This window comes from Schistocerca cancellata, chromosome 9 (assembly GCF_023864275.1).
Source record: "Schistocerca cancellata isolate TAMUIC-IGC-003103 chromosome 9, iqSchCanc2.1, whole genome shotgun sequence".
In the NCBI taxonomy this organism is placed as follows: Eukaryota; Metazoa; Arthropoda; class Insecta; order Orthoptera; family Acrididae; genus Schistocerca; species Schistocerca cancellata.
In genome coordinates, this window is record NC_064634.1 from 64,234,883 (window position 1) to 64,262,453 (window position 27,571).

Sequence of the window (27,571 nt, forward strand, 5' to 3'; positions counted from 1 at the left end):
GAGGCGTTAACTGTCTCATTCAATGTTCCATGCCTTCCCAGACTCATGATGATGTCATCCTCCAGTGGAATTGGGGCAGTTTTTTCCACTGCTTGGCTTAGCTATGGCAACTGTTAAGCTTTACACTTGCTATCTGCATTGCCCTCCAGGAGACCTGGTTCCCAGCAATGCGGACCTCTGCCCTCCATGGCTATAGGGGATATTACAAGAACCGTAGCGACTATAATAGTGTGTCTGGTGGAGTTTGCGTTTATGTCCTAAACTCAGTCTTTAGTGACACTGTGCCCACTTCAAACCCCTTTTGAAGCTGTGGCTGCCAGAATGACGATGCAGGAAATAACTGTCTGCAATTTATATCTTCCTCCAGATGGTGCAGTACCCCTGAATGTATTAGCTGCACTGATTAATCAACTCCCTAAACCTTTCCTACTTCTGGGGAAACTTAAATGCCCATAACCCCTTGTTGGGTGGTAAAATGCTTACTGGCCGAGGCAGAGATGTTGAAACCTTACTGTCGCAATTCGACCAGTGCCTCTTAAAAACTGGTGCTGCCACACATTTCAGTGTGGTTTATGGTAGTTACTCGGCTCTTGATTTATCAGTTTGCAGCCCAAGACTTCTCCGATCTATCCATTGGTGAGCACATAACAACCTGTGTGGTAGTGACCACTTCCCCATCTTCCTGTCACTGCCCAGCATCAGGCAGGAAGTCGCTGAAGCAATTAAGGTGCGTCGGCGAGCTCTACAGGGACATAAGTGGCACCCTTTCCTGGAGCACCTCGTAGCCTTTAAACGACTGTTCACTACCTTATAAAACAATGGAAGGAGGAGTGTTGGGAGAGATACATCTCCACCACTGGGTGCCACATGTCATCTTCCCAAGTCTGGGCAAAGATCAAACGTCTTATCGGGTACATGGCCCCAACAGCTGTCCCCGGTGTTGCCATAAATGGCGAGTTTTGTACCGATGCACACGCGATTGCCAAGCACTTTGCTCGAGCCTCTGTGTCAGAGAATTACCCCCCAGCCTTCATCACTATCAAACGGCGGCTGGAAGGGAATGTCCTCTCATTCACTACATGCTGCAGTGAATCCTATGACACCCTATTTCCAGAGTGGAGCTTCTCAATGCCCTTGTACATTGCCCCGACACAGCACCTGAGCCTGATCGCATCCACAGCCAGATGATTAAACATCTCTCATCTGACCACAAGTGACATCTTCTCGTCACTTCAACCGGATATGGTGAAATGGTAGGAGAGCACCATCATTCCGGTGCTCAAACCCAGTAAAAACCCGCATGATGTGGATAGCTATCGACCCATCATCTTCACCTACGTTCTTTTATAAGCTGCTGGAATGTGTGGTATATCGGCAGTTGGGTTGGGTCCTGAAGTCATGTGGCTTGCTGGCTCCATATCAGGGTGGCTTCCGCCAGGGTCGCTCTACCACTGATAATCGTGTGTCCATAGAGTCTGCCATCCAAACAGCCTTTTACAGATGACAACATCTGATTGCCGTCTTTTTTTGACTTATGTAAAACATACGACACGACTTGGCGACATCATATCCTTGCCACATTGTTGAGTGGGGTCTCCGGGGACCACTCCCAATTTTTATCCAAAACTTCCTGTTGCTCCGTATTTTCCATGTCCAAGTTGATGACTCCCATAGTTCCATCCGTTTCCAGGAGAATGGAGTGCCGCAGCGCTCTGTATTGTCTCTCTATTTTTAGTGTCCATTAACGGTTTAGCAGCAGCTGTCGGGTCCTCCGTTTCGCCTTGTCTGTATGCAGACGACTTCCTCATTTCGAACTGCTGCTCCAGTTCTGTTGTTGCTGAGCGGCGCCTCCAGGGAGCCATCCACAAGGTGCAGTCATGAGCTCTAGCCCACAGCTTCCAGTTTTCGGCTGCAAAGTCGTGTATCATGCAATTCTGTCGGCATCGTACCAGTCATCTGGAACCTGCGCTTTACCTTAATGACAATCCACTCACTGTAGTAGAGACATATCAATTCCTAGGACTGGTTTTCGACACTCAATTGACTTGACTCCCTCATCTTCATCAGCTTAAGCAGAAGTGCTGGCAGCACCTCAATGCCCTCCATTGCCTGCGCAACACCAATTGGGGTGCAGATTGCTCTATGCTGCTGCAGCTCTACAGAGCTCTTGTCCAATCCCGAGTTGACTATGGGAGTGTGCTTTATGGTTCGGCAGCACCTTCAGTATTGCATTTACTCGACCCTGTGCACCACTGTGGGGTTCGATTATCGACAGGAGCTTTTAAGACGTGTCTGGTGACCAGCATCCTGGTCGAGGCTGGTGTCCCTCTACTGCAGATCAGACGTGTGCAAGTGCTCGCCAGTTACGCAGCACACACTCGTAGTTCCCCTGAGCATCGGAATTACCGTCTCCTTTTCCCACCCGCGGTGGTCCATCTCCTGCATTGGTGACCCAGATCGGGGCTAACAATTTCGGTTCATGTGCAGTCCCTTCTCTCCGAACTGAAGTCCTTCCCTTTTCCACCTCTACTTGCAGCCCGTTCACATACACCTCCATGGTGTACGCAGCTTCGTCTGGTTGTCTTGCATGGCCCTAAGGTATCCGTTAACCCCGCCTCTCCCCGCCGTCACTTCCTCTCGATTCTCGATCCAATAGCTCAATGACTAATGGTCACGTGGGTTTCGCATAGGTTCATGGAGGACATATTGAGCAGCACTGCTTGCCAGTTGGCTGCAGTGTTTTCACTGCAGAGCTGGCAGCCATATCTCATGCTCTGGAGTACATCCGCTCATGACGTGGCGAGTCATTTCTCCTGTGTACTGACTCATTGAGCAGCCCACAAGCTGTCAACCAGTGCTACCCTCGCCACCCTCTGGTAGCGTCTATTCAGGAGTCCATCTATGCCCTGGAACAGTCCCACCGTTCCGTGGTGTTTGTGTGGACCCCAGGACATGTTGGAATCCCTAGGAACGAACTTGCCGACAGGATGGCCAAACAGGCGACGTGGAAACCGCTTCCGGAGATTGGCATCTCCGAAGCTGACCTGCGTTCTGTCTTACATCACAGGTTTTTTCGGCTTTTTGAGACGGAATGGCGTAACAGCACGCACAACAATCTGCGTGTCATTAAGGAGACTATGAATGTGTGGAAGGCTTCCATGCAGTCCTCTCGCAGGGAGTCAGTTGTCCTCTGCTGGCTCTGCATTGGCCATACGTGGCTAATGCATGGTTACCTACTCTGTCGCGAGGACACACCTCAGTTTTGCTATGGCTCCCAAATGACAGTTGTCCACCTCTTCTTGCTGGACTGCCCACTTTTAACCGCTCTTCAGCAGACTTTTAACTTTCCCAGCACCCTGCCTTCAGTGTTGGGCAACAATGCCTCTACAGCAGCTTTAGTTTTACATTTTATCTGCGAGAGTGGGTTTTATATTTATATGTAGGTTTCAGCACATGTCCTTCATCCCTCTGCGTACTCCACCCTAGTGCTTTTAGGATGGAGGTTTTAATGTGTTGCAGAGTGGCTGGCTTTCCCTTTTTATTCTCGTGGTTGGCCAGCCACTGTAATTTGCTTTCGTGTTTTACACTCTTCTGTTTCTATCATCTCTCTGTTGTTTTATTGTCCTCTTTTGTTCCTTTTAGTGTTTGTTGCCTTCCCTTCATTCTTGTGGCTTTTCCTTTCTTTCAATTTTGTGTTATATGTTTTGTCCGTTTTCTTCTTACACTTGTGGTATTGTTTTATTAGGAACAAGGGACTGATGACCTCGTAGTTGGTCACATCTCCCGCCTGTAAACCGACGAACCAACAAACAGATATGTACAACAAAGACTGCCACAAAATGAGCTTTTGGCCAACAAGGCCTTTGCCGAAAAAACACACACACACACACACAACCTACACTCACATGATCAGGCTCTGGCAAAACTACAGTCTCTCTCTCGTGTGTGTGTGTGTGTGTGTGTGTGTGTGTGTGTGTGTGTGTGTGTGTGTGTGTGTGTGTTTGTATACCTTATGCAAAACCTGCAACATTCAGAGTACTAAGTACATTGTGTTTGGAGTCCTTTAAATGTGCAGCAGAGGTAGAGGGCTTACTGCCAGATATTGTCATGTGCTCTTTAACAGAGTTCCAGATTTCCTTCCTTTTTAAACAATATAGAACTTGGAGTAATTTCTGTAATTTTGTTTATGCCTGATTTCAAAAAAGGTTCTCATTTATGTGGCACATGTCTCCATAGCTGTAGCAATCTATTACTATTCCTGGAATAACTCTTTCTTATGTATTCTTAAAGCAGAAGCTATTTAGTCAATAATAGTTCCTAAATATGGATGTAGAAGAACTTTATTTGTTCCCATAATAGTCCATCTGCAGTATCATAGCTTATCCAATAGTCAACTTTTAAACGTGCCTGTGTGTACTTTGGAACCTTAGTGATAAAATTTTGACAGTTTTGACTTCAGGAGTTCCTGAAAACAAAGTACTGCATATTGAGAGCTAAGTATTTTTGAAATTGTCTTTAACATGTGTGGGCACCAAATACGAAATGGATATGAAGTGATAAGGTGAGGATGCTTATTAAAATTAGGCCACTTGTCATGAAATGACCAATTTTGTGGTTTGTTTTTAATACATTTAGGAAACTTACCGTTGTGCCTGAATATGCGACATACAACCAAAGGACAGCAGCCTCTGAAATGTGAGAGAACTACCATTCTTCAGTCAGAAAAGATAAGTTCTTGTGACAGTGTAAAACACAATTGGTGGATGACGGATGCATTTTAAAGGAATTCTTTAATTTGTTAGCAGTATTTGGGGTGACAGAAAATTCAGTGCAATTGAAAAATTGTACACCTGAAAATAAATGCCTGTAAATTGGAGTTACATTACATTTGTTTGATAACCACTGTAAGATAGCACAATGTGTGTTATTAACAACAAATAAATCCGACAACGTAATGGGTGCACGTCATATGACGTCTGCAGTATTGCACAGTTCATTGCTTGGGAAATATTGTTTTCCCAATAGCAATTTTTCATAATTGAAGAGTATTTTGCCAGTTGTTCTGATGCACTCATTGTTGATACACTTCATGGGAAATGTCCACATGCTGCAGTGCTGAACAATTCAACAGTAAAGAGAGTAATTGCATGATTTTGTGAATGTGGATTGGTTGCAGACAAGAAGAGAACCGAGAGATGAGCCATTTTGATGCACAAGAAACTGGCAGAGGTAGCAAATACGGTGCTGTTCACCTTCAAATTGTTTGAGGCAACTATTTATCCAATCCAACTGATACAGAAGGTAAGGCATCGGATAAAGAAGAACGTCTTAATGTTCTGTACATGAAGTTGATCATCCATGGAATCACAGAACCAAACCGTGTTTTAACTGATGAGATGTCATTTTGTCTTAGTGGATATGTGAAGTCAAAAATGAAAAATGCACTGCTTAAAAACAGGCCACACATTATGGCAGAACCAAAGATTGATGTAACAATGGAGATAAAAAGTGTACTCTGCAAAAGGTCTCAAACATAGTAGAGAGTTTGTGTATGTGTTTCTAAACAAGGCAAACATTTGAGCGTATGATACAAACGAAGGGTGTGAGATTGTGCTTGCTCCTCCATCCCCCTTTCCCCTCCCCCCTCTCCCCTCCCTTCCCACCCTCCCCCTCCCCATTACGTAACATCACAGAGTAGAGAAAGAATACTTTCTTGAACTTCTGTACTGCTGAAATTTTAAATTAGTGTTGACGGTCTCACCTTCCTGGAGATACAGTAAGGTGGTTTACATTTCCGTTATGCTCATTCTTGCTTTCTAAGTATTACAGTTCCAACCCTTAATTCAGGTATTACGTATTGCATATTTATGCTTGTGACTTAATAGTAGAGTAATAAGGGATATTGCTATTAACTTTTTATGCACAGGTAGAAAAGTTCAAAAGCGACCACAAAAATGTAACCTACGAAGGCTGCACCAGGTGTTCAATAGCAGTGTCGACCGCAACATTGCAAGTTTGCATAGATTCAGTTATCCAAGAAGACCAGCTTAATTGAACAAATTGCTGAAAAATTTTAAGAGTTAATGCAACTCATTTCATTATTCAAATTACCATGAGACTTTACTAGGTGGATTCCCAAAAAGGTGGGATATGTCTTTTTGAGCTAAGTTAAAGTGTGAAGGCATGCAGTGGAAGGACACTAAACTTGTCTTTCCATAAGAAATTCAAAAAGGAAGTATCGGTTGGTAAGGAAATGTTTGAACCTCTTTTGGAGTACCAATGGTTGGATTGATTGGCTGTGTACTAATCAGACATCATTTAGAGGAAAGTGAAGCCTGTACTGAGCAGCAAGTTTTATGAAGATAGAAGAAGGGCATGCCTCTTCAAGACAACACTGTACATCGTCAGCACAACTGATACTGGAAACTATGTAAAGTCAGTTGTGAGCTTCTATTTCATCTTGCTTACAGCCCTGACCTTTTCCCCTTTGGATTTTAATGTGTTTCTTCTGAAAAAGATGATTTATGTGGCATATAGTTCAGCAGAAATGAACTAGTACAGAAAATAATACAAAACTGGCTTCAAAATGGACATAATGAAATATTTGCTGAGATTGTGAGGAGACTTGTAAGAAAATGGGCCAATTGCATAGATGATGCTGGCAATTACATAGAAAATAGACAAAAATTTTAACTTATTTAATAAATTACATTTGCTGTACAACTATTTATTTATATATTGAATGATCCTCGTATGTCTGAATGAGGCCATGAGGCCCTTTCCTGTCCTGGCACAGTAAAATCAACTGCCTTTCAATGGCTGCCTGTTCTGTCCAATATTCCTTCTGTGTTTCAAGAGAAAAAGCAGTCCTGCTGATAATTCTTACAAAGGCAGAGTTCCATGACAATTCAGTTCTCAGCAGCATTCCTCTGAATAAACCAGGTGTGGATCTGAAGACACAAATCACCCTGCGTAGATCTTGGAGTTCAGTGATTTTTAGTGTTGCTGAGAAGAAAAAAAAAAAACAATGAAATGAACAAACACCTGAGAATGCTCACCTAATTTAAAACCCAATAACAAAAGTTGTAAGGTTTATAATCACAAATGGTAGAGACTTGACCATGTCCGAACATGACAGAAATACGGCCACATCTTGAGGTAGAGTTATTTTAAAAGTGCTGCATGTAACTGTGGTGTGGAGGAGCAGAAAAGGAGACATATTGTAGAGAGCTGCCTACTCCATGCTTTTAATGGAGCTGTGAAAGACTTGCACAAAGTGATAGTGCTGTGATCTGCTTGTTGAATTTAAACATTGACATGTAAATCCATTGTGCATGTATATTTCAATGTACTGTTATTTGATGGTGGTTGCTATCTTTGTGTCCTATTATAAATTCTTAATGCTCTCCTCTTTTTTTCTAGTTTGTTAGGCAGGTAACAGTCACAGACGTAGAAAGAGACGCAAAAAAAGAGTTCACAGTCAAAGTGAAGTTAGTCAATGAAATTGATTTGACTTGCCTGGAACGCTACATGGAAGAGGGATATAACCTAGATTTGCCACAAAAAGCTATTCAGATGCTGGATATTGTGATACGGAATGCACCGGCACAGCGGTAAAGTATTATTGTTATTATTGCATAATTACAGATGAAAATATTTCTGTGTGAATTACATGGCCACATTAACTGTCCAATATTTGCATTTTCTATGAACAAAAAAACCAATATTATTATGAATGCAGTTAAAAAATTGTTTATAACAGCAGTAACAAAATGCAAGTTTTCAGGTGAAAATACAGGTAAAAATATTTACTTCATTTTAGGGCGTACTGCCATTTATATAAAAAATGTAGTGCCACCTCACACAGGTCCTGTTTAGATACCCAAGCATTTCACTTACACCATTTAGACCACAGTGATATCGAATGTGGTACTGTGTGGCTCACTGTGCTTCAGTGTGCTATTGCACATGGTGCATGTTGCTGATATCTGCCTTTAGATTGCTGTTGGTAATGGAACAGCAGCTCTGAAGTGTTGAATTCAGTGTGTGTATTTGTGAAGTAGGGTAATGTACATGACTGCAAATGTTGCTTTGATTGGCATCGTTAATTTAAACGCCGTGCATTTTGTTTGTTTGATACTGTATTGCAAAATGCCTGTACTCATGTAAAGGTGCTTAAAGCTGATTGAAGTTCACGATATAGCACTCGTATTTTGTCTCGAGTGAAAATCTAATTCCAGAAATGTTGACAGTGACGGTAATTAAAGTGACTGTTCAATCCCTGAGCCTATTAATATATTTTCAGAGCAATGTTTCTGTACTGTTACTGGTAACTGAGTTGAGTCTCGTGGAGTGTGGTGTCTGGGCTGAGGAAAGTAGTAGATGGTGTACATTTTATTAGTGTAGTACAAGAAAATGATGTTAAAGAATAGTATTGTGTAACACTTCTAAACCTTTAATTTTATGGATTTCTGTGAAGACTACACAATGTGGTGGTGGTGGTGGTGGTGGTGGTGGTGGTGGTGGTGGTGGTGGTCGTCGTCGGTCAAATTTTCCAGTGCTTCACTATTTCAGCTCTCTCAGCATTCAGGATCGTGCTGTTCAGACCAGGAGGTGAGATTTAGTTGTGTATTTGTCAGTGACCTAGGAGAAAATAGTTTTACGGATGACAAAATTAAATTAATTCTGTGCCAGGTGTGGGTTACAGCACATAAGAAAATTAAGAAAATCAGTAGGGAGCATTGATGGAAATGAGTTTATCTAAATGCAAGAGACTTCAGGTTTAAATTCTCCGTAGATGAAGAGTATGTAGATAGAGTAAATTTAATGTAGTACATCTGAAGTTTTATGTTACTCATCTCATAAATTGTTGTTGTTGTTGTGGTCTTCAGTCCTGAGACTGATTTGATGCAGCTCTCCATGCTACCCTATCCTGGGCAAGCTTCTTCATCTCCCAGTACTTACTGCAACCTACATCCTTCTGAATCTACTTAGTGTATTCATCTCTAGGTCTCCCTCTATGATTTTTACCCTCCACGCTGCCCTCCAATACTAAATTTGTGATCCCTTGATGCCTCAGAACATGTCCTACCAACCGATCCCTTCTTTTAGTCAAGTTGTGCCACAAACTCCTCTTCTCCCCAATTTTATTCAATACCTCCTCATTAGTTATGTGATCTACACATCTAATCTTCAGCATTCTTCTGTAGCAGCACCACATTTCGAAAGCTTCTATTCTCGTCTTGTCCAAACTATTTATCATCCATGTTTCACTTCCATAATTGGCTACACTCCATACAAATACTTTCAGAAACGACTTCCTGATACTTAAATCTATACTCAATGTTAACAAATTTCTCTTCTTCAGAAATGCTTTCCTTGCCATTGACAGTCAATATTTTATATCCTCCCTACTTCGGCCATCATCAGCAAAATTCCTTTACTACTGTAAGTGTCTCACTCCCTAATCTAATTCCAGCAGCATCACCCTACTTAATTCGACTACATTCCATTATCCTTGTTTTGCTTTTGTTGGTGTTCATCTTATACCCTCCTTTCAAGATACTGTCCATTCCATTCAACTGCTCTTTCAAGTCCTTTGCTGTTTCTGACAGAATTACAATGTCATCGAGGAACCTCAACGTTTTTATTTCTTCTCCATGGATTATTTCTTCTCCATGGATTTTAATACCTACTCTGAACTTTTCTTTTGTTTCCTTTACTGCTTGCTCAATATACAGATTGAATAACATTTGGGAGAGGCTACAACCCTGTCTCACTCCCTTCCCAACCACTGCTTCCTTTCATGCCCCTCGACTCTTATAACTGCCATCTGGTTTCTGTACAAATTCTAAATAGCCTTTCGCTCCCTGTATTTTACCCCTGCCACCTTTAGAATTTGATAGAGAGTATTCCAGTCAACATTGTCAGAAGCTTTCACTAAGTCCACAAATGCTAGAAATGTAGGTTTTCCTTTTCTTAATCTTTCTACTAAGATAATTTGTAAGGTCAGTATTGCTTCACGTGTTCAAACATCTCTACGGAATCCAAACTGATCTTCCCTGAGGTCGGCTTCTACCAGTTTTTCCATTCGTCTGTAAAGAATTCGTGTTAGTATTTTGCAGCTATGTAAAGAATTCGTGTTAGTATTTTGCAGCTATGACTTATTAAACTGATAGTTCGGTAATTTTCACATCTGCTAACACCTGCTTTCTTTGGGATTGGAATTATTATATTCTTCTTGAAGTCTGAGGGTATTTCGCCTGTCTCATACATCTTGCTCACCAGGTGGTAGAGTTTTGTCAGGACTGGCTCTCCCAAGGCAGTCAGTAGTTCTAATGGAATGTTGTCTACTCCCGGGGCCTTGTTTTGACTCAGGTCTTTCAGTGCTCTCTCAAACTCTTCACGCAGCATCGTATCCCCCATTTCATCTTCATCTACGTTCTCTTCCATTTCCATAATATTGTCCTCAGGTACATCGTCCCTGTGTAGACCCTCTATATACTCCTTCCACCTTTCTGCTTTCCCTTCTTTCCTTGGAACTGAGTTTCCATCTGAGCTCTTGATATTCATACAAGTGGTTCTCTTTTCTCCAAAGGTCTCCGTAATTTTCCTGTGGGCAGTATCATCTTACCCCTAGCGAGATAAGCCTCTACATCCTTACATTTGTCCTCTAGCCATCCCTGCTTAGCCATTTTGCACTTCCTGTCAATCTCATTTTTAAGACGTTTGTATTCCTTTTTGACTGCTTCATTTACTGCATTTTTATATTTTCTCCTTTCATCAATTATATTTTCTCCTTTCATCAATTATATTTTCTCCTTTCATCAATTATATTTTCTCCTTTCATCAATTAAATTCAATATTTCTTCTCTTACCCAAGGATTTCTACTAGCCCTCGTCTTTTTACCTACTTAATCCTCTGCTGCTTCCACTAATTCACCCTTCAGAGCTACCCATTCTTCTTCTACTGTATTTCTTTCCCACATTCCTGTCAATTGTTCCCTTATGCTCTCCCTGAAACTCTCTATAACCTCTGCTTCTTTCAATTCATCCAGGTCCCATCTCCATAACTCCAACATTTTTGCAGTTTCTTCAGTTTTAATTTACAGTTCATAACCAATAGATTGTGGCCAGTCCACCTCTGCCCCTGGAAATGTCTTACAATTTAAAATCTGGTTCCTAAATCTCTATCTTATCATTATATAATCTGTCTGATACCTTCTAGTATCTCCAGGATTCTTCCATGTATACAACCTTCTTTTTTTATTCTTGATCCAAGTGTTAGCTATGATTAAGTTATGCTCTGTGCAAAATTCTACCAGGCGGCTTTCTCTTTCATTTCTTAGCCCCAATCCATATTAACCTATTTTGTTTCCTTCTCTCCCTTTTCCTACTACCGAATTCCAGTCATCCATGACTATTAAATTTTCGTCTCCCTTCACTATCTGAATAATTTCTTTTATTTCATCACACATTTCTTCAATTTTTTCGTCATCTGCAGAGCTAGTTTGCATATAAACATGTACTACTGTAGTAGGCATGAGCTTCGTGTCTATCTTGGCCACAATAATGCGTTCTCTATGCTGTTTGTAGTAGCTGCTAAGTGCTATACCACCGACTGCACTCCCCTGACTTAAGCCCTCGTAAGTTCAACTTGATTTCTAAACTGAAGGAAACACTTCACAACTTCGCTTCAGAACTGCTACAAATTCATCTGGCAATAGGTCGTGCTGCTCGAACTGTCAACACATCTGGCACTGCTAAGTGTGTCCTAAGACTTCCACATCACTAGCAATGGGTTATACACAATGCTGGGGACTACTTGAAGGTCAGTAAAACTTTGAAACGTGTATCTAGTTTGTGCGAGCTGTAAATAGATAGTTGCTACTACTAAAGTTCCAACCCTTGTATATTTTGGATGTTTCATGTTGTACACTGGGGCCATATTAGAATTGTGTGGTAGCAGATACCAGTGATGCTCCAGCCCATTCCTCTTTACTCTCGTCGGTAGTTTACCAGTTTTGGCTAAGTATGGAGTAGTCCTGGAAAGAAGCCTCGGGAAATGGTTGCACCATGTAGCTTACCCGCGTTCCTATTGTGTTATTCATTATTAAACCTACTCCTGCATTACCCCTATTTGATTTTGTATTAATAACCCTGTATTCACCTGACCAAAAGTCTTGTTCCTCCTGCCACCAAACTTCACTAATTCCCACTATATCTAACTTTAACCTATCCATTTCCCTTTTTAAATATGAGTAGCATATGGTCACTGTGTGTGTGTATGCTTGTGCATGTGCGCGCCACAAGAAACAATTTTGGGATTCTGAAAGTGCTAATCAGTTACACCAAAATCCTTTGTACAATATGAAATAAAGACTTTGGTGTGCAGTTACTGCCATGGATTGATCTTTGTCCACCAAGCAATAACTTTTGATTCATACAATATACTGTAATCTTTTTCAGACGACTATAAACTATCAAAATCTTGAAACAAGACAGTCTTGGTTAAAAATTGTTTTATCTATTTATTGGCAATGAAGCATTTCTCCCCAATGGGGTACCTGTAGATGAACATAAGAAGTAATGTGGTGAGCCAACATCCATCCTTTAATGCTATCATATGGCATTAAGATAAAAATTTTAAGGAAACACTGTCCTATCATTATTAGCCAAATAAGACCACAAGAGAAATAATACAAAGCCAAATGTGATCTGTAGTAAACACCATTGAGCATTGCATAGAGTGGACGAAATGTACATATATTGCAGTTGAGAATACAATGTCGGTCAGACCTCAAAGCCTGCCACACAAACTTTAGGATTTTTGTTGCTGCATTCACTTTTGTCACTGTTTAACACGAAAAAAATATGTGCGCTGTGGTTGAGTCCATGATAAAACTATAGATCCCCCTATAACTAGCTGGGTGAGTTCAGAGATCGGAGGAAGGTGAGACCAGACATTCTGCTATAGGGATTGTGCTTAGTAAAGCACTGCATTGTTCAAACTAACCTCTGTTTTGATAACAGCTTTACTTCTACATTTTTTAATATATGTGTTTTCTATGCTCAGTCCATGTAAGGGGAGTGGTTTTAATACCATACTATTTTATGTTTACTACTAGCCTTAACTTGACTTTTCCCCTCTATCTTGTCACTGTTTTCGAACACCTGGGGCTGTTGACTCACTTCCTCAGGACAGGGAAGCTTTCAAAGGCATCTAGACCAATGCTAGATGAGTTGTGGTATCTCTCGATCATCTTTTTGGTTTTGGTATGATTCACCACAACTCAATCATCTGTTCATAAGCTTACTACTGCCAACTGCAATTCTTGTCTGCTCAAAGTCTACCTGTGCCTGTGCAATCTCATGCTGACAGCCCATTTATGGAAGCAAAAATCTGTTTCGAATTTCGTGCTGCTGCTGTTGATTTGACTGCTGTTCAGTTCTCATCAATATCTGGTGGTATCTGTTCTCAGAGGTATCTGAATGGATTGGTCTTTCACAGAACTGTGGAAATATTAATGTCATTCTTCAATGCCGATGAGTACCAATTTCATTAGCTGAAATATGGAATCCCATGTGCATTATTGTCACTGAAAGGTGTCCTTCCACTCCTGTCACTAAATGTAAGAGGGCTTTATGGAAGCCGAGGCTATTTACTCCAAACTCTTTCTTTTCTTGGCCAGTCTTATCCTAACTTGTTGATCATTCTCACAATTTATTATTATTATTATTATTATTATTATTATTATGGTCCAGTTGACTTCATCCTATGAGGGAATGATTGGGTGTTGAGGTAGCAACTTCATTGTACGAGGGCTATGCCGAAAGTTTTTAGCAGAATGTGTGAAAAAGATTTATTTGCAAAAAAAACGTTTACAACTTTTCAAAATATTCTCTATTAGCATGTATACGTTTTTCCACTCTCTGAAACCATTTAGAAAATGTGTCAGTCCAAGCGTCTTTTGAGATGTCACTTAGTGCACTCTCGTACACCGCAATGGCCTCTTCATCTGATGAAAACCGCTGCCCTCGAAGTTTTTCCTTAGCCTTAAGGAACAGAAAGAAGTCACAGAGGGCAAGGTCAGGTGAATAGGGGGATGGGGTAACACTCGCACTTTTTCCTTCTCCAGGAAGTCCATTGTTCTGGCCGCCCTGTGCGCAGATGCATTGTCGTGATGCAGCAGAAGGTGCCCATTCTTGGACTTTGGATGCTGTGACTTCCATGTGGCGATGACTTTTGGAAGACAATCGTTCATGTACCATTCAGCATTGACTGTACGGCGTGTGTCCAAGGTCACAGATATGAGATGCCCGATCTTTGTGAAAAAAGTTGCCACAATCTTTTTTCCAGAGCTCAGACTTCGTCGAACTTTTGTGGGTGGTTCCTCCCCTGGAAAGCACCACACAGAAGACTGTCTCTTCGTTTCAGGGTCATAATGGTAGACCGACGTTTCATCACCTGTGACGATATTGTAAGTGTCTTGGGACTTCCTTCCATTGAATTTTTCGAGCATGAAACGACACCAGCCCATTCTAGTCTCCTTTTGGCTTTCTGTGAGGGAATGTGGCACCCAAAGGGCATATCTCTTAGTAAGGCCTAAGTGACTATGAACGATGGTCTGTGATGCTGTTGATCCAATATTTAGGGTCCCTTCAATGTCGCAAAATGTAAAATGTGGATCTTCTTTGATCATTTTCCTCACAGCATCAATGTTTTCAGGAGTCACAGCTGTTGCTGGCCGACCGGGACGAGGTTCATCTTCAATTGACTGCCGACTCCTCGAAATCTCTCAAAACCAATTTCCAACTGTGGCCCTAGAAGGGGAAGCTTCACCAAAAACACACAGCAAAGAAGAATGGCATTCTTCAGCACTTAAACCCTTTTTATAATCGTGAAAAATCCCGGCGTGAAAGTCGCGGCGCGACAGCTCCATCCTGCACCGTCTCTGACTCAGCACAGCGTGTGCTTTCTTACCGCGCTGTGGGGGGGATCACCACTAGCCAGGGGCTGCACACGCACGTCCCAAGGTCGGAAAACATAGCTCTTTCGAATGAAAACAACCCCATTGTCCTCCGCCTTATGGTTTACGGGCTGCTAAAAACTTTCGACATAGCCCTCGTATACTTTATATGCTGAAGACACGTGTCTCTCTCTCTGACCTGTACCTGACAAAGGCCAGTAGACTTCTAACTCAAGGTAAATTGATGCTAGATATAGCTCTCATAGCAAACTTTGCTTCACGGGAAATAATATAGAGTCCTTTGGCTTACAGGTTACTTCCAATTGCATTATGATTACCAAGTCTTCAGACAATTAATGGTTGCTAACAAACCTTGTACCAGCTTCTGTTGCTTCAGTATGGTCACCTACATAACTGACCTATCATAGACTATTCTTCAGTATTAATTTTGTATGGAGTGTATACATACATATCATTAAATTATATTCTTTGATTGTGGAATCCATATTTGGAGGCCATCTGGTCATGGCCCAAAAACATTTGGCTGCAAGATGCTTGCTCCTTTCAGTCACTGCTACCTCAGCTGCTTGCAGTCACTAGTCAGACACTGGGGACTTCAGAAATATTGTCCAAATAAACTAGTAGCAGTAGCTTTGGTAACATTAGATTATCCTTTGGTTAATTACCCTGAATAACTATGAACATAATTGTTGTGAAGATACATCATACATTGTGTCATTTGCGAAGTAATTGATATCCTCACAAACTGACAGCTCATATAGTCAAAATTTAACATCAGATACATGGTCAGTCAGTGTGGCTCTTGAGAGATTCATCGAAGAACAGTGTACAAAACAATCGAAAACATCGAGTTGTCGACTTTTGCCGCAGACAAGAAAAAGAATGCTATTAAAAACATTGCATCAACAGCACTTGTGGATGGTCCATGTATCTTCTTTGGTTGCAGACTTAACTTTAGCATAGACACTAATGATATATATATAATAGAAGGAAACATTCCACGAAGGAAAAATATACCTAAAAACAAAGATGATGTGACTTACCAAATGAAAGTGCTGGCAGGTCGACAGACACACAAACGAACACAAACATACACACAAAATTCAAGCTTTCGCAACAAACTGTTGCCTCATCAGGAAAGAGGGAAGGAGAGGGAAAGACGAAAGGATGTGGGTTTTAAGGGAGAGGGTAAGGAGTCATTCCAGGAGCGCCGTGGTTCCGTGGTTAGCGTGAACAGCTGCGGAACGAGAGGTCCTTGGTTCAAATCTTCCCTCGACCGAAAATTTTGACTGGAAAAGAAAGAAAGAAAGATGATGAGACTTACCAAACAAAAGCGCTGGCAGGTCGATAGGCACACAAACATACACACAAAATTCAAGCTTTCGCAACAAACGGTTGCTTCGTCAGGAAAGAGGGAAGGAGAGGGAAAGACGAAAGGATGTGGGTTTTAAGGGAGAGGGTAAGGAGTCATTCCAATCCCGAGAGCGGAAAGACTTACATTAGGGGGAAAAAAGGACAGGTATACACTGGCGCGCGCGCACACACACACACACATATCCATCCGCACATACACAGCAACAAGCAGACATTTGTAAAGGCAAAGAGTTTGGGCAGAGATGTCAGTTGAGGCGGAAGCACAGAGGCAAAGATGTTGTTGAAAGACAGGTGAGGTATGAGCGGCGGCAAATTGAAATTAGAAATTAGCGGAGATTGAGGCCTGGCGGATAGCGAGAAGAGAGGATATGCTGAAGGGCAAGTTCCCATCTCCGGAGTTCTGACAGGTTGGTGTTAGTGGGAAGTATCCAGATAACCCGGTCGGTGTAACACTGTGCCAAGATGTGCTGGCCGTGCACCAAGGCATGTTTAGCCACAGGGTGATCCTCATTACCAACAAACACTGTCTGCCTGTGTCCATTCATGCGAATGGACAGTTTGTTGCTGGTCATTCCCACATAGGACGCTTCACAGTGTAGGCAGGTCAGTTGGTAAATCACGTGGGTGCTTTCACACGTGGCTCTGTCTTTGATCGTGTACGCCTTACGGGTTACAGGACTGGAGTAGGTGGTGGTGGGAGGGTGCATGGGACAGGTTTTACACCGGGGGCAGTTACAAGGGTAGGAGCCAGAGGGTAGGGAAGGTGGTTTGGGGATTTCATAGGGATGAACTAAGAGGTTACGAAGGTTAGGTGGACGGCGGAGAGACACTCTTGGTGAAATCTCCAGCAGGGATACGACTTCCTCAAATCCTGCCCTGAAATGAGATCCATCCTTTATGAAATCCTCCCCACTCCACCAAGAGTGTCTTTCCGCCGTCCACCTAACCTTCGTAACCTCTTAGTTCATCCCTATGAAATCCCCAAACCACCTTCCCTACCCTCTGGCTCCTACCCTTGTAACCGCCCCCAGTGTAAAACCTGTCCCATGCACCCTCCCACCACCACCTACTCCAGTCCTGTATCCCGGAAGGCGTACACGATCAAAGGCAGAGCCACGTGTGAAAGCACCTACGTGATTTACCAATTGACCTGCCTACACTGTGAAGCCTTCTATGTGGGAATGACCAGCAACAAACTGTCCATTCGCATGAATGGACACAGGCAGACAGTGTTTGTTGGTAATGAGGATCACCCTGTGGCTAAACATGCCTTGGTGCACGGCCAGCACATCTTGGCACATTGTTACACCGTCCGGGTTATCTGGATACTTCCCAGTAACACCAACCTGTCAGAACTCCGGAAATGGGAACTTGCCCTTCAGCATATCCTCTCTTCTCGCTATCCGCCAGGCCTCAATCTCCGCTAATTTCTGATTTCAATTTGATGCCGCTCATACCTCACCTGTCTTTCAACAACATCTTTGCCTCTGTACTTCCGCCTCGACTGACATCTCTGCCCAAACTCTTTGCCTTTACAAATGTCTGCTTGTTGCTGTGTGTGTGTGTGTGTGTGTGTGTGTGTGTGTGTGTGCGTGTGTGTGCGTGCGTGCGTGCGTGTGTGTGCGTGCGTGCGTGCGTGCGTGGGTGTGCGTGTGTGTGCGTGTGCGTGTGCGTGTGCACAGTTCTATGTCGAGCTATGAAAAAATATTAGATGCTCATTTGCATTTTCAGTATATAGGAGTGCTTTCCAGCTGTTCCTCTGTTTCAACTGCACAAATCATTGCTGTGTCATCAGTCCTGTTGACAATGCTACAGATGATGTGCTCTGTGTTCATTGCGCAAGCAAGACTGGCAGTTTTTACCACTTCAGCTAGCTGCCTATAACTAGAGAGAATATTCTGATTCTAAGATATATAAATTGTTAATACAGACATAAGCCACCATCTACAATTGGCTGGATCCTGTGCTCTTCATGGTATCGGGAAGCACTTGTTCCACATCCGGAATGAATCTTCTAGTGTACACATATAGTGCACACTATTTCTTCCCCTCCTTAGCAGCCACATCACTGAAGCACTGTATCACCTGCCTGAGATTGGAGCTCTCAGCCACCAGTATTCTCACGCTCTGTGAATGTCCAAATCTGACAAGCCGTGAGTCGTCTTCTGGAAGAAGGAAGAGGGAAGGAGAGGGAAAGACGAAAGGATGTGGGTTTTAAGGGAGAAGGTAAGGAGTCTTTCCAATCCCGGGAGCGGAAAGACTTACCTTAGGGGGAAAAAAGGACGGGTACGCGCGCGGATGTGGAACAAGTGCTTCCCGATACCATGAAGAGCACAGGATCCAGCCAATTGTAGATGGTGGCTTATGTCTGTATTAACAATTTATATATCTTAGAATCAGAATATTCTCTCTAGTTATAGGCAGCTAGCTGAAGTGGTAAAAACTGCCAGTCTTGCTTGCGCAATGAACACAGAGCACATCATCTGTAGCATTGTCAACAGGACTGATGACACAGCAATGATTTGTGCAGTTGAAACAGAGGAACAGCTGGAAAGCACTCCTATATACTGAAAATGCAAATGAGCATCAAATATTTTTTCATAGCTCGACATAGAACTGTGTAGTGTATGTTTGAAACCAAACAGGAGACCAACTGTGGATCTTCAGTAAAGAACCAGATGGAGGGTCTGAATCGGAGGCGTAGACAGTTCTGTGACCGTATAGGCTGCAAGATTCCTCAACTTGCACGTTAGGGTGGTGGATTTTTGGGTTCCACTTAATAGGTAAAGTGTGCACTACACACACGAGGGGGTACATGGATAATGGGGGCTGTGTAATGGACTGGATAGTTTTTAGGTTTTAGGGTATCAGAAAAGTACAGGATTAGCTTCAGTCTCAAAAGTTGCAGAGCTTCAGTCTCAAAGGTTGCAAGTAGAACTCGGGAAGAGGGTAGATATAGCAACAATCAGTATTATCCACCTCAGTTGAGACCAACTGTGAATGTTTGGTATGTGTTCTAATTTTAGCTGTAGTATTGCATTGTGGCATGTTGTATAACATATAAAAGTCATTTATTTATTTCCCTGGATGATTGTTTAGAACGTAAACCACTAGGAATAAATGTGTGAAATTCAGTAAAGTAAAGTTGTCATGCACTTCTTGAAATCAGTGTTGCACTTGTAAATTGCCACAGATATGTTGGGAAAGAACCTGAAAGCTGCCTAAAATGAGGGATGTGTTCAGCTGAAATTTTTAGATGGAAACTAACTGTGTTCAGAAAGGATAGATTAAATATTGTTGGTGGTGGCATGTTCTTTGCTGTTGTTGAAAATAGTTCATCTTGTAGGGAATTTGAAGTAGATAGTACCTATGAACTACTATAGGTAGATGTTACACTTCACAACTAGAGTAAACTAGTTTGTTCAACCAACCTCCCAACCCAGGAGATATAGTTGCTGAATAGTTCGAAGAAAACTAGTGTGTCATTTCAAATAGGTACCCATTCGTATAATTGTAGTTGGTGGTTACTTCGATTTAACCTCAATATGTTGGTGAAAATACATGTTCAAAGCCATTGGTGGATATAGAATATTGTGAGAAATTTTACTAAATGCTTTCTCCAAAAATTATTTATGAGCCCACTTGAAGTGAAAATGGTTGCTAAAGCATACTTGACCTCTTAGCAACATGTACTCATGAGTAAATATGGAGTATCATGACGGATACAGTGATTAGTGACCACAAAGTTGTTGTAGCGAGACTTAATACCACAACATCCATACCCGCTATAAGTAAATACAAAATACATCTATTTAAAAAAGAAGATAAAAATTCAAGACTCCATCCTAAGAGAGTGTCTCCCTCTTTTCCCAACTAACTATAGAAGTGTATACCAGACGTGGCTTAAATTCAGAAAATAGTACATGAGGCACTTGCGATATGTATACCAGATACATTCATTGGAGATGGTACTGATCCCCTATGGTGCACAACAGGTCAGAACACTGTTGCAGATGCAATTAAAAAAGCATACCAAAGTTGAAAGAACTCAGTCTCAGAGAATGGCCATGTTTTACTCAAGGTCGAAACTGAGCATGGACTTAAATGTGAAATGATTTTAATAGCATCTACAATGAAACCCTGTCTCGAAATTTGGCAGAAAATCAAGAGAGATTCTGGTCATATGTAAAGTACACCAGTGGCAAGACATGACCAATACAGGGTATCACAAATTGATTGTGTATTGCTAGGTTTCCAGAAGACTTTTAACACCATTTGTGACAAGATACTTGTAATGAAAATGTACCTGTGGAGTATCACTTCAGTTGAGCATCTAGATTTCCTGTCAGATGTCACTGTATGTAATAATCAACAAAAAATCAAATTCCATGCCCTTTGGTGTTCCTAATGTTTATAACCAGTTGAGGGGATAATCTGAGCAGTCCTCTTACATTGTTTGCAGATGGTACTGTGATATACTGCCTACCAAAGTCATCAGAAGATCAAAACCAATTGCAAAATTATCCATGTTGTTGTTGTTGTTGTTGTTGTTGTTGTCTTCAGTCCTGAGACTGGTTTGATGCAGCTCTCCACACTACTCTATCCTGTGCAAGCTTCTACATCTCCCAGTACGTACTGCAGCCTACATCCCTCTGAATCTTAATGTATTCATCTCTAGGTCTCCCTCTGCGATTTTTTACCCTCCACACTGCCCTCCAATACTAAATTGGTGATCCCTTGATGCCTCAGAGCATGTCCTACCAACCGATCCCTTCTTCTAGTCAAGTTGTGCCACAAACTCTTCTCCCCAATTCTATTCAATACCTCCTCATTAGTTATGTGATCTACCCATCTAATCTTCAGAATTCTTCTGTAGCACATCATTTCGAAAGCTTCTATTCTCTTCTTGTCTAAACTAGTTATCGTCCATGTTTCACTTCAATTCATGGCTACACTCCATACATATACTTTCAGAAACGACTTCCTGACACTTAAATCTATACTCGATGTTAACAAATTTCTCTTCTTCAGAAACGCTTTCCTTGCCATTGCCAGACTACATTTTATATACCCTCTACTTTGACCATCATCAGTTATTTTGCTCCCCAAATAGCAGAACTCCTTTACCACTTTAAGTGTCTCATTTCCTAATCTAATTCCTTCAGCATCACCCGACTTAATTAGACTACATTCCATTACCCTCGTTTTGCTTTTGTTGATGTTCATCTTATATCCTCCTTTCAACACACTGTCCATTCTGTTCAACTGCTCTTCCAAGTCCTTTGCTGTCTCTGACAGAATTACAATGTCATCGGCAAACCTCAGTTTTTATTTCTTCTCCATGAATTTTAATACCTACTCCGAATTTTTCTTTTTTTTCCTTTACTGCTTACTCAATATACAGATTGAACAACATCAGGGAGAGGCTACAACCCTGCCTCACTCCCTTCCCAACCAATGCTTCCCTTTCATGTCCCTCGACTCTTATAACTGCCATCTGGTTTCTGTACAAATTGTAAATAGCCTTTCGCTCCCTGTATTTTACCCCTGCCACCTTCAGAATTTGAAAGAGAGTATTCCAGTCAACATTGTCAAAAGCTTTCTCTAAGTCTACAAATGCTAGAAACGTAGGTTTGCCTTTCCTTAATCTAGCTTCTAAAATAAGTCGCAGGGTCAGTATTGCCTCATGTGTTCCCATATTTCTACGGAATCCAAACTGATCTTCCCCAAGGTCAGCTTCTACCAGTTTTTCCATTCGTCTGTAAAGAATTCGCGTTACTATTTTCCAGCCGTGGCTTATTAAACTGATAGTTCGGTAATATTCACATCTGTCAACGCCTGCTTTCTTTGGGATTGGAATTATTATATTCTTCTTGAAGTCTGAGGGTATTTCACCTATCTCATACATCTTGCTCACCAGATGGTATAGTTTTGTCAGGACTGGATCTCCCAAGGCTGTCAGTAGTTGTAATGGAATGTTGTCTACTCCCGGGGCCTTGTTTCGACTCAGATCTTTCAGTGCTCTATCAAACTCTTCACGCAGTATCATATCTCCCATTTCATCTTCATCTACATCCTCTTCCATATCTATAACATTGCCCTCAGGTACATCGCCCTTGTATAGACCCTCTATATACTCCTTCCACCTTTCTGCTTTCCCTTCTTTCCTTTGAACTGGGTTTCCATCTGAGCTCTTGATATTCATACAAGTTGTTCTCTTTTCTCCAAAGGTCTCTTTAATTTTCCTGTAGGCAGTATCTATCCTACCCCTCGTGAGATAAGCCTCTACATCCTTACATTTGTCCTCCAGCCATGCCTGCTTAGCCATTTTGCAATTCCTGTCGATCTCATTTTTGAGACGTTTTTTGTTCCTTTTTGCCTGCTTCATTTACTGCATTTTTATATTTTCTCCTTTCATCAATTAAATTCAATATTTCTTCTGCCACCCAAGGATTTCTACTAGCCCTCGTCTTTTTACCTACTTGATCCTCTGCTGCTTTCACTACTTCATCCCTCAAAGCTACCCTTTCTTCTTCTACTGTATTTCTTTCCCCCATTCTTGTCAATTGTTCCCTTATGCTCTCCCTGAAACTCTGTACAACCTCTGGTTTAGTCAGTTTATCCAGTTCCCATTTCCTTAAATTCCCACCTTTTTGCAGTTTCTTCAGTTTTAATCTACAGCTCATAACCAATAGATTGTGGTCAGAGTCCACATCTGCCCCTGGAAATGTCCTACAATTTAAAACCTGGTTCCTAAATCTCTGTCTTACCATTATGTAATCTATCTGATACCTTTTAGTATCTCCAGGCTTCTTCCATGTATACAACCTTCTTTTATGATTCTTGATCCAAGTGTTAGCTATGATTAAGTTGTGCTCTGTGCAAAATTCCACCAGACGGCTTCCTCTTTCATTTCTTACCCCCATTCCATATTCACCTACTACATTTCCTTCTCTCCCTTTTCCTACTACCGAATTCCAGTCATCCATGACTATTAAATTTTCGTCTCCCTTCACTATCTGAATAATTTCTTTTATTTCATCACACATTTCTTCAATTTTTTCGTCATCTGCAGAGCTAGTTTGCATATAAACATGTACTACTGTAGTAGGCATGAGCTTCGTGTCTATCTTGGCCACAATAATGCGTTCTCTATGCTGTTTGTAGTAGCTTACCCGCGTTCCTATTGTGTTATTCATTATTAAACCTACTCCTGCATTACCCCTATTTGATTTTGTATTTATAACCCTGTATTCACCTGACCAAAAGTCTTGTTCCTCCTGCCACCAAACTTCACTAATTCCTACTATATCCAACTTTAACCTATCCATTTCCCTTTTTAAATTTTCTAACCTATCTGCCCGATTAAGGGATCTGACATTCCACGCTCCAATCCGTAGAATGCCAGTTTTCTTTCTCCTGATAATGACGTCCTCTTGAGTAGTCCCCGCCCGGAGATCCGAATGAGAGACTATTTTACCTCCGGAATATTTTACCCAAGAGGACGCCATCATCATTTATCCATACAGTAAAGCTGCATGCCCTCGGGGAAAAAATTACGGCTGTAGTTTCCCCTTGCTTTCAGCCGTTCGCAGTACCAGCACAGCAAGGCCATTTTGGTTAGTGTTAAAAGGCCAGATCAGTCAATCATCCAGACTGTTGCCCCCTGCAACTACTGAAAAGGCTGCTGCCCCTCTTCAGGAACCTTATGTTTGTCTGGCATCTCAACAGATACCCCTCCGTTGTGGTTGCACCTACGGTATGGCTATCTGTATCGCTGAGGCACGCAAGTTTCCCCACCAATGTCAATGTCTATGGTTCATGGGGGGAGGAAAAATATGGTGTGAAAAGCGGCAGTTGATTCTAAATAATTAAGTGTGTGGCCATCCACATGAGTATGAAAAGAAATCTGCTAAATTTCAATTACATAATTACAAAAATCTAAAGGCTGTGAATTTAATTAAGGGATTACAATTAGAAATAACTTAAAATTGGAATGACTGCAAGACAATGTTGTGGGGGGGGAAGCAAACCAAAGACGGCGTTTTACTGGCAGGACACTTAGAAGATGCAACAGGTCTGCTAAAGAAACTGCATATGCTAGCCTTGTTCATTCCTTGCTAGAGTATTGCTGTGTGGTATGGGATCTGTAACAGATGGGACTGGTAGGAGAAAAAGTCCAATAAAGGGCAGCTCGTCCTTTCTTCTCACAAGGTAGGGTGGAGTGTGCCGTGCACATCATGCATGAATTGGGTGGCAGTCATTAAAACAAAGGTATTCTTCACTGTGGTGAGATTTTTCACAAAATTTCAATCACCAGCTTTCTTCTATAATGTAAAAATGTTTTGTCAGCAACCTACATAGGAAGAAATGATTATCATAATAAAATAAGAGAAGTCAGAGCTCATACAGAAATAGTATAGTATTCATTTTTCCACGCACTCTTAGTGTGGAGCAGTAGAGAAATATGCTAGGGTGGTTTGAAGAACCTTCTGCCAGGCACTGAAGTATAAATTCCTGAGTATTTAAATATTGACAAAATTATTTAATTGGATAAATATAAAAAAATCTACTCACCAAGCGGCGGCGGAACACATACATAAGACGGTTGTAACTGGCAAGCTCGTCCTTCAGGCAGAAGGGTTGAAGGGGAAGGGAAAAGATCTGAAGAGTCTAGGAGATGGGGCAGATTTTTTAAGTATGTTGATTTCATTCAATTCTGTCACAAATGATTGCAAATCAAGATTATCATGGCAATAATCACAGTTTCTCTCTCCATCTTGGTTGCACATTGTGCGAATTTTGTTTGTGTATAGACCCACTAACCATAGAACTTTGTTTTCTTTTTCCCCACTCTTTATGTGCCCATGTCCCTTTCTTAGTTTCATTCTCCAATTTCTCCAGCATTTCTATTTGTTCTAAGTGTTCCAGTGACGACACTTTTCCCCCTTCTCTCCCCAAAAGTATTTCTTGTACTTGGAATGGTTATGTGCTAGGTAATACTTCAATAAGATGCCATTCTGCAAAATAACAAACCTCCCTTTTTTGGATGGTGAAATTTTGAATTTAAGAATTGAAAATTTTGGTTTGTTGTTGCACAATGCAAACTAAGATGACTTTTAAATTTGCTGTAATAATAATAATAATAATAATAGTAATAATAATAATAGTAATAATAATAATAATAATAATAATAATAATAATAATAATATCTATGTAATATTCCCCACTGTTCAGCTGAGCATCACCTTCCATATGATTGATGATGAATCTAATTTTACTTATCATTACATTTCAGGAAGTCTCTCTTTCACTGGTTTTAAAAATAACACTGGGTATTCCTCCCCTTCTGGTTTAAAAGTAAGAAAGGAAACATATTTACTTGTTTTAAATTAAAGTTCCTCCAGAAACACTATTTTTAGTGACTGTACTCACATCATTGTTTATTCATTCTTGCTGTGCAGACAATATTGTGAGTGTTGAGGAGACTTTAATGTAATGTTGTTTTGATGTAATATAGTCTGGAATTTTTTCTGTTTCATGTGTTGTTATGTGAAGCATTAACTGTTTAATGCTGCCAGAGCTAATTGTATTGTCTTTAATTTTCTACAAGTTTCAATCATAATAAAAACTGTTCACTCATTTCTTGTAATTTTGTATCTCCATTGTTTGCCTTCTGGTTCAATACATTCAGTCCTTCCCAAGTAATTTTTGCATCTTTTCTTGCTTGGGAAATGTCACATACCATTTCTTCTTGGGATTTGGTGAACTCTATAAAAAAAGTGGATCTTCCATGCCGTAAAATACCATTTCTTAGACTTAACTGTAATCCCTCTTAAAAGTTATACCATTGGTTTATTTAGTTGATACCAACTAAAATAATTATAATTAATCACATCGACATTTCAGTTGTACTGCTATAATACAGTCTTTTTGTTTCATGTTTCTTTTGGTAGATTTGTTGTTGTAGGGATTATTTAAACTTTATTCTCTTATTTTATTGTATCTTCCAACATCACCACTTTGAAATAAATATTTGCTTCCAGCTTTATTCATTGTCTCTTTATTATGTTCAAAAATTAATTTACTGTAAGTAGATTACATTTTCTTCCTTGAATGGTTGGATCCTTTTCATTTCAGCTCTACCATACCCTAATTGTTACGTACATGTTAAATGGCAGTGACAGGGTAACTTGCTAAAAGTGACACATTTCCTCTGGAAAGAACTGTCACTGTGTCATTAAGTGCAAAATACAGTGGGAGAACAATAATTGGTTAAAGTGAACATGCGCCAAATATGGTAAATTTTTTTGGGGTCACCTTGAGCAGCCCAGGTAGCAAGAGACAGCTTCTGCAGTGGGTTTCTCCAATGTAGCCATTGTTTAAGTCTGTCAGCAGACCAGAAAGAGCCCCGGGATTGGATGCCATGTATCTGCTCATGATGCCATTGCACATTTGTCTCTGTGAGAGGGAAAGTCAAAAACATTCACATATGAAAGTAGAACAGTGGCTACAGGTTGAGAGATTATTTAAACTTTTGATCAAAATCCATGGAAAGGGAATTTAGGTGAACTCACATGGGCCTAGATTTCATTGACTGTGCACATGCTTAGAGGCTGGCTGGATGAAATATTTTTCAGAAAGTTCCAGATGTATACAGTGGTGTGTCCACCTTACTGACCAAATCTAGACCTGAACAATACCACTCTCTTCTGGGCTCCGAAGTAAAACGGTCTATTCATGGGCACATTGATTGGTTCAGAAATCTTTCTTAGACTCAAGGTCTGATCATGGCCTTGTTTTTGGTGTTAGGCAATTTGATAGGTGTTGCATTGTATGTGTAAATAAAATGTGTAAAAAAATTTTCTTTTCAGGTTTATACAGGTTGGCCGCTCATTTTTCACACAGCCAGAAGAACCTATTCCACTAGGAAATGGAATGCATATGTGGCTGGGATTTTATCAGAGTGTAATTCTCGGTTGGAAACCATTTCTGAATGTTGACGGTACGTATTTACTGATGTAACTCAGTTTTTAGCTCTGTACTTCTGTCATGTTGTAAGACAGTAACAAAGTAATTGGTGTGAAACCAAGAACTCATTTTTGTGATGTACAGACAGTTGTGAATCACAGACTAGAATTTCTCTCTCTCTCTCTCTCTCTCTCTCTCTCTCTCTCTCTCTCTCTCTTTCATGTACACAAGTTAGA

The 27,571-nt window shown here is 41.1% G+C and overlaps 1 protein-coding gene across 2 annotated transcripts in view; it reads left to right on the forward strand.

Moving 5' to 3' along the window:
* The window catches only part of LOC126100165 (protein argonaute-2-like), a 288,991-nt gene that overhangs the window by 139,720 nt on the left and 121,700 nt on the right, over positions 1 to 27,571 (forward strand). For both annotated transcript variants that reach the window (XM_049910711.1, XM_049910712.1), the window contains exons 8-9: positions 7,423 to 7,613; positions 27,239 to 27,369. In XM_049910711.1, the coding sequence (XP_049766668.1) occupies positions 7,423 to 7,613; positions 27,239 to 27,369 (322 nt within the window). The remainder of the gene's footprint in view (positions 1 to 7,422; positions 7,614 to 27,238; positions 27,370 to 27,571) is intronic.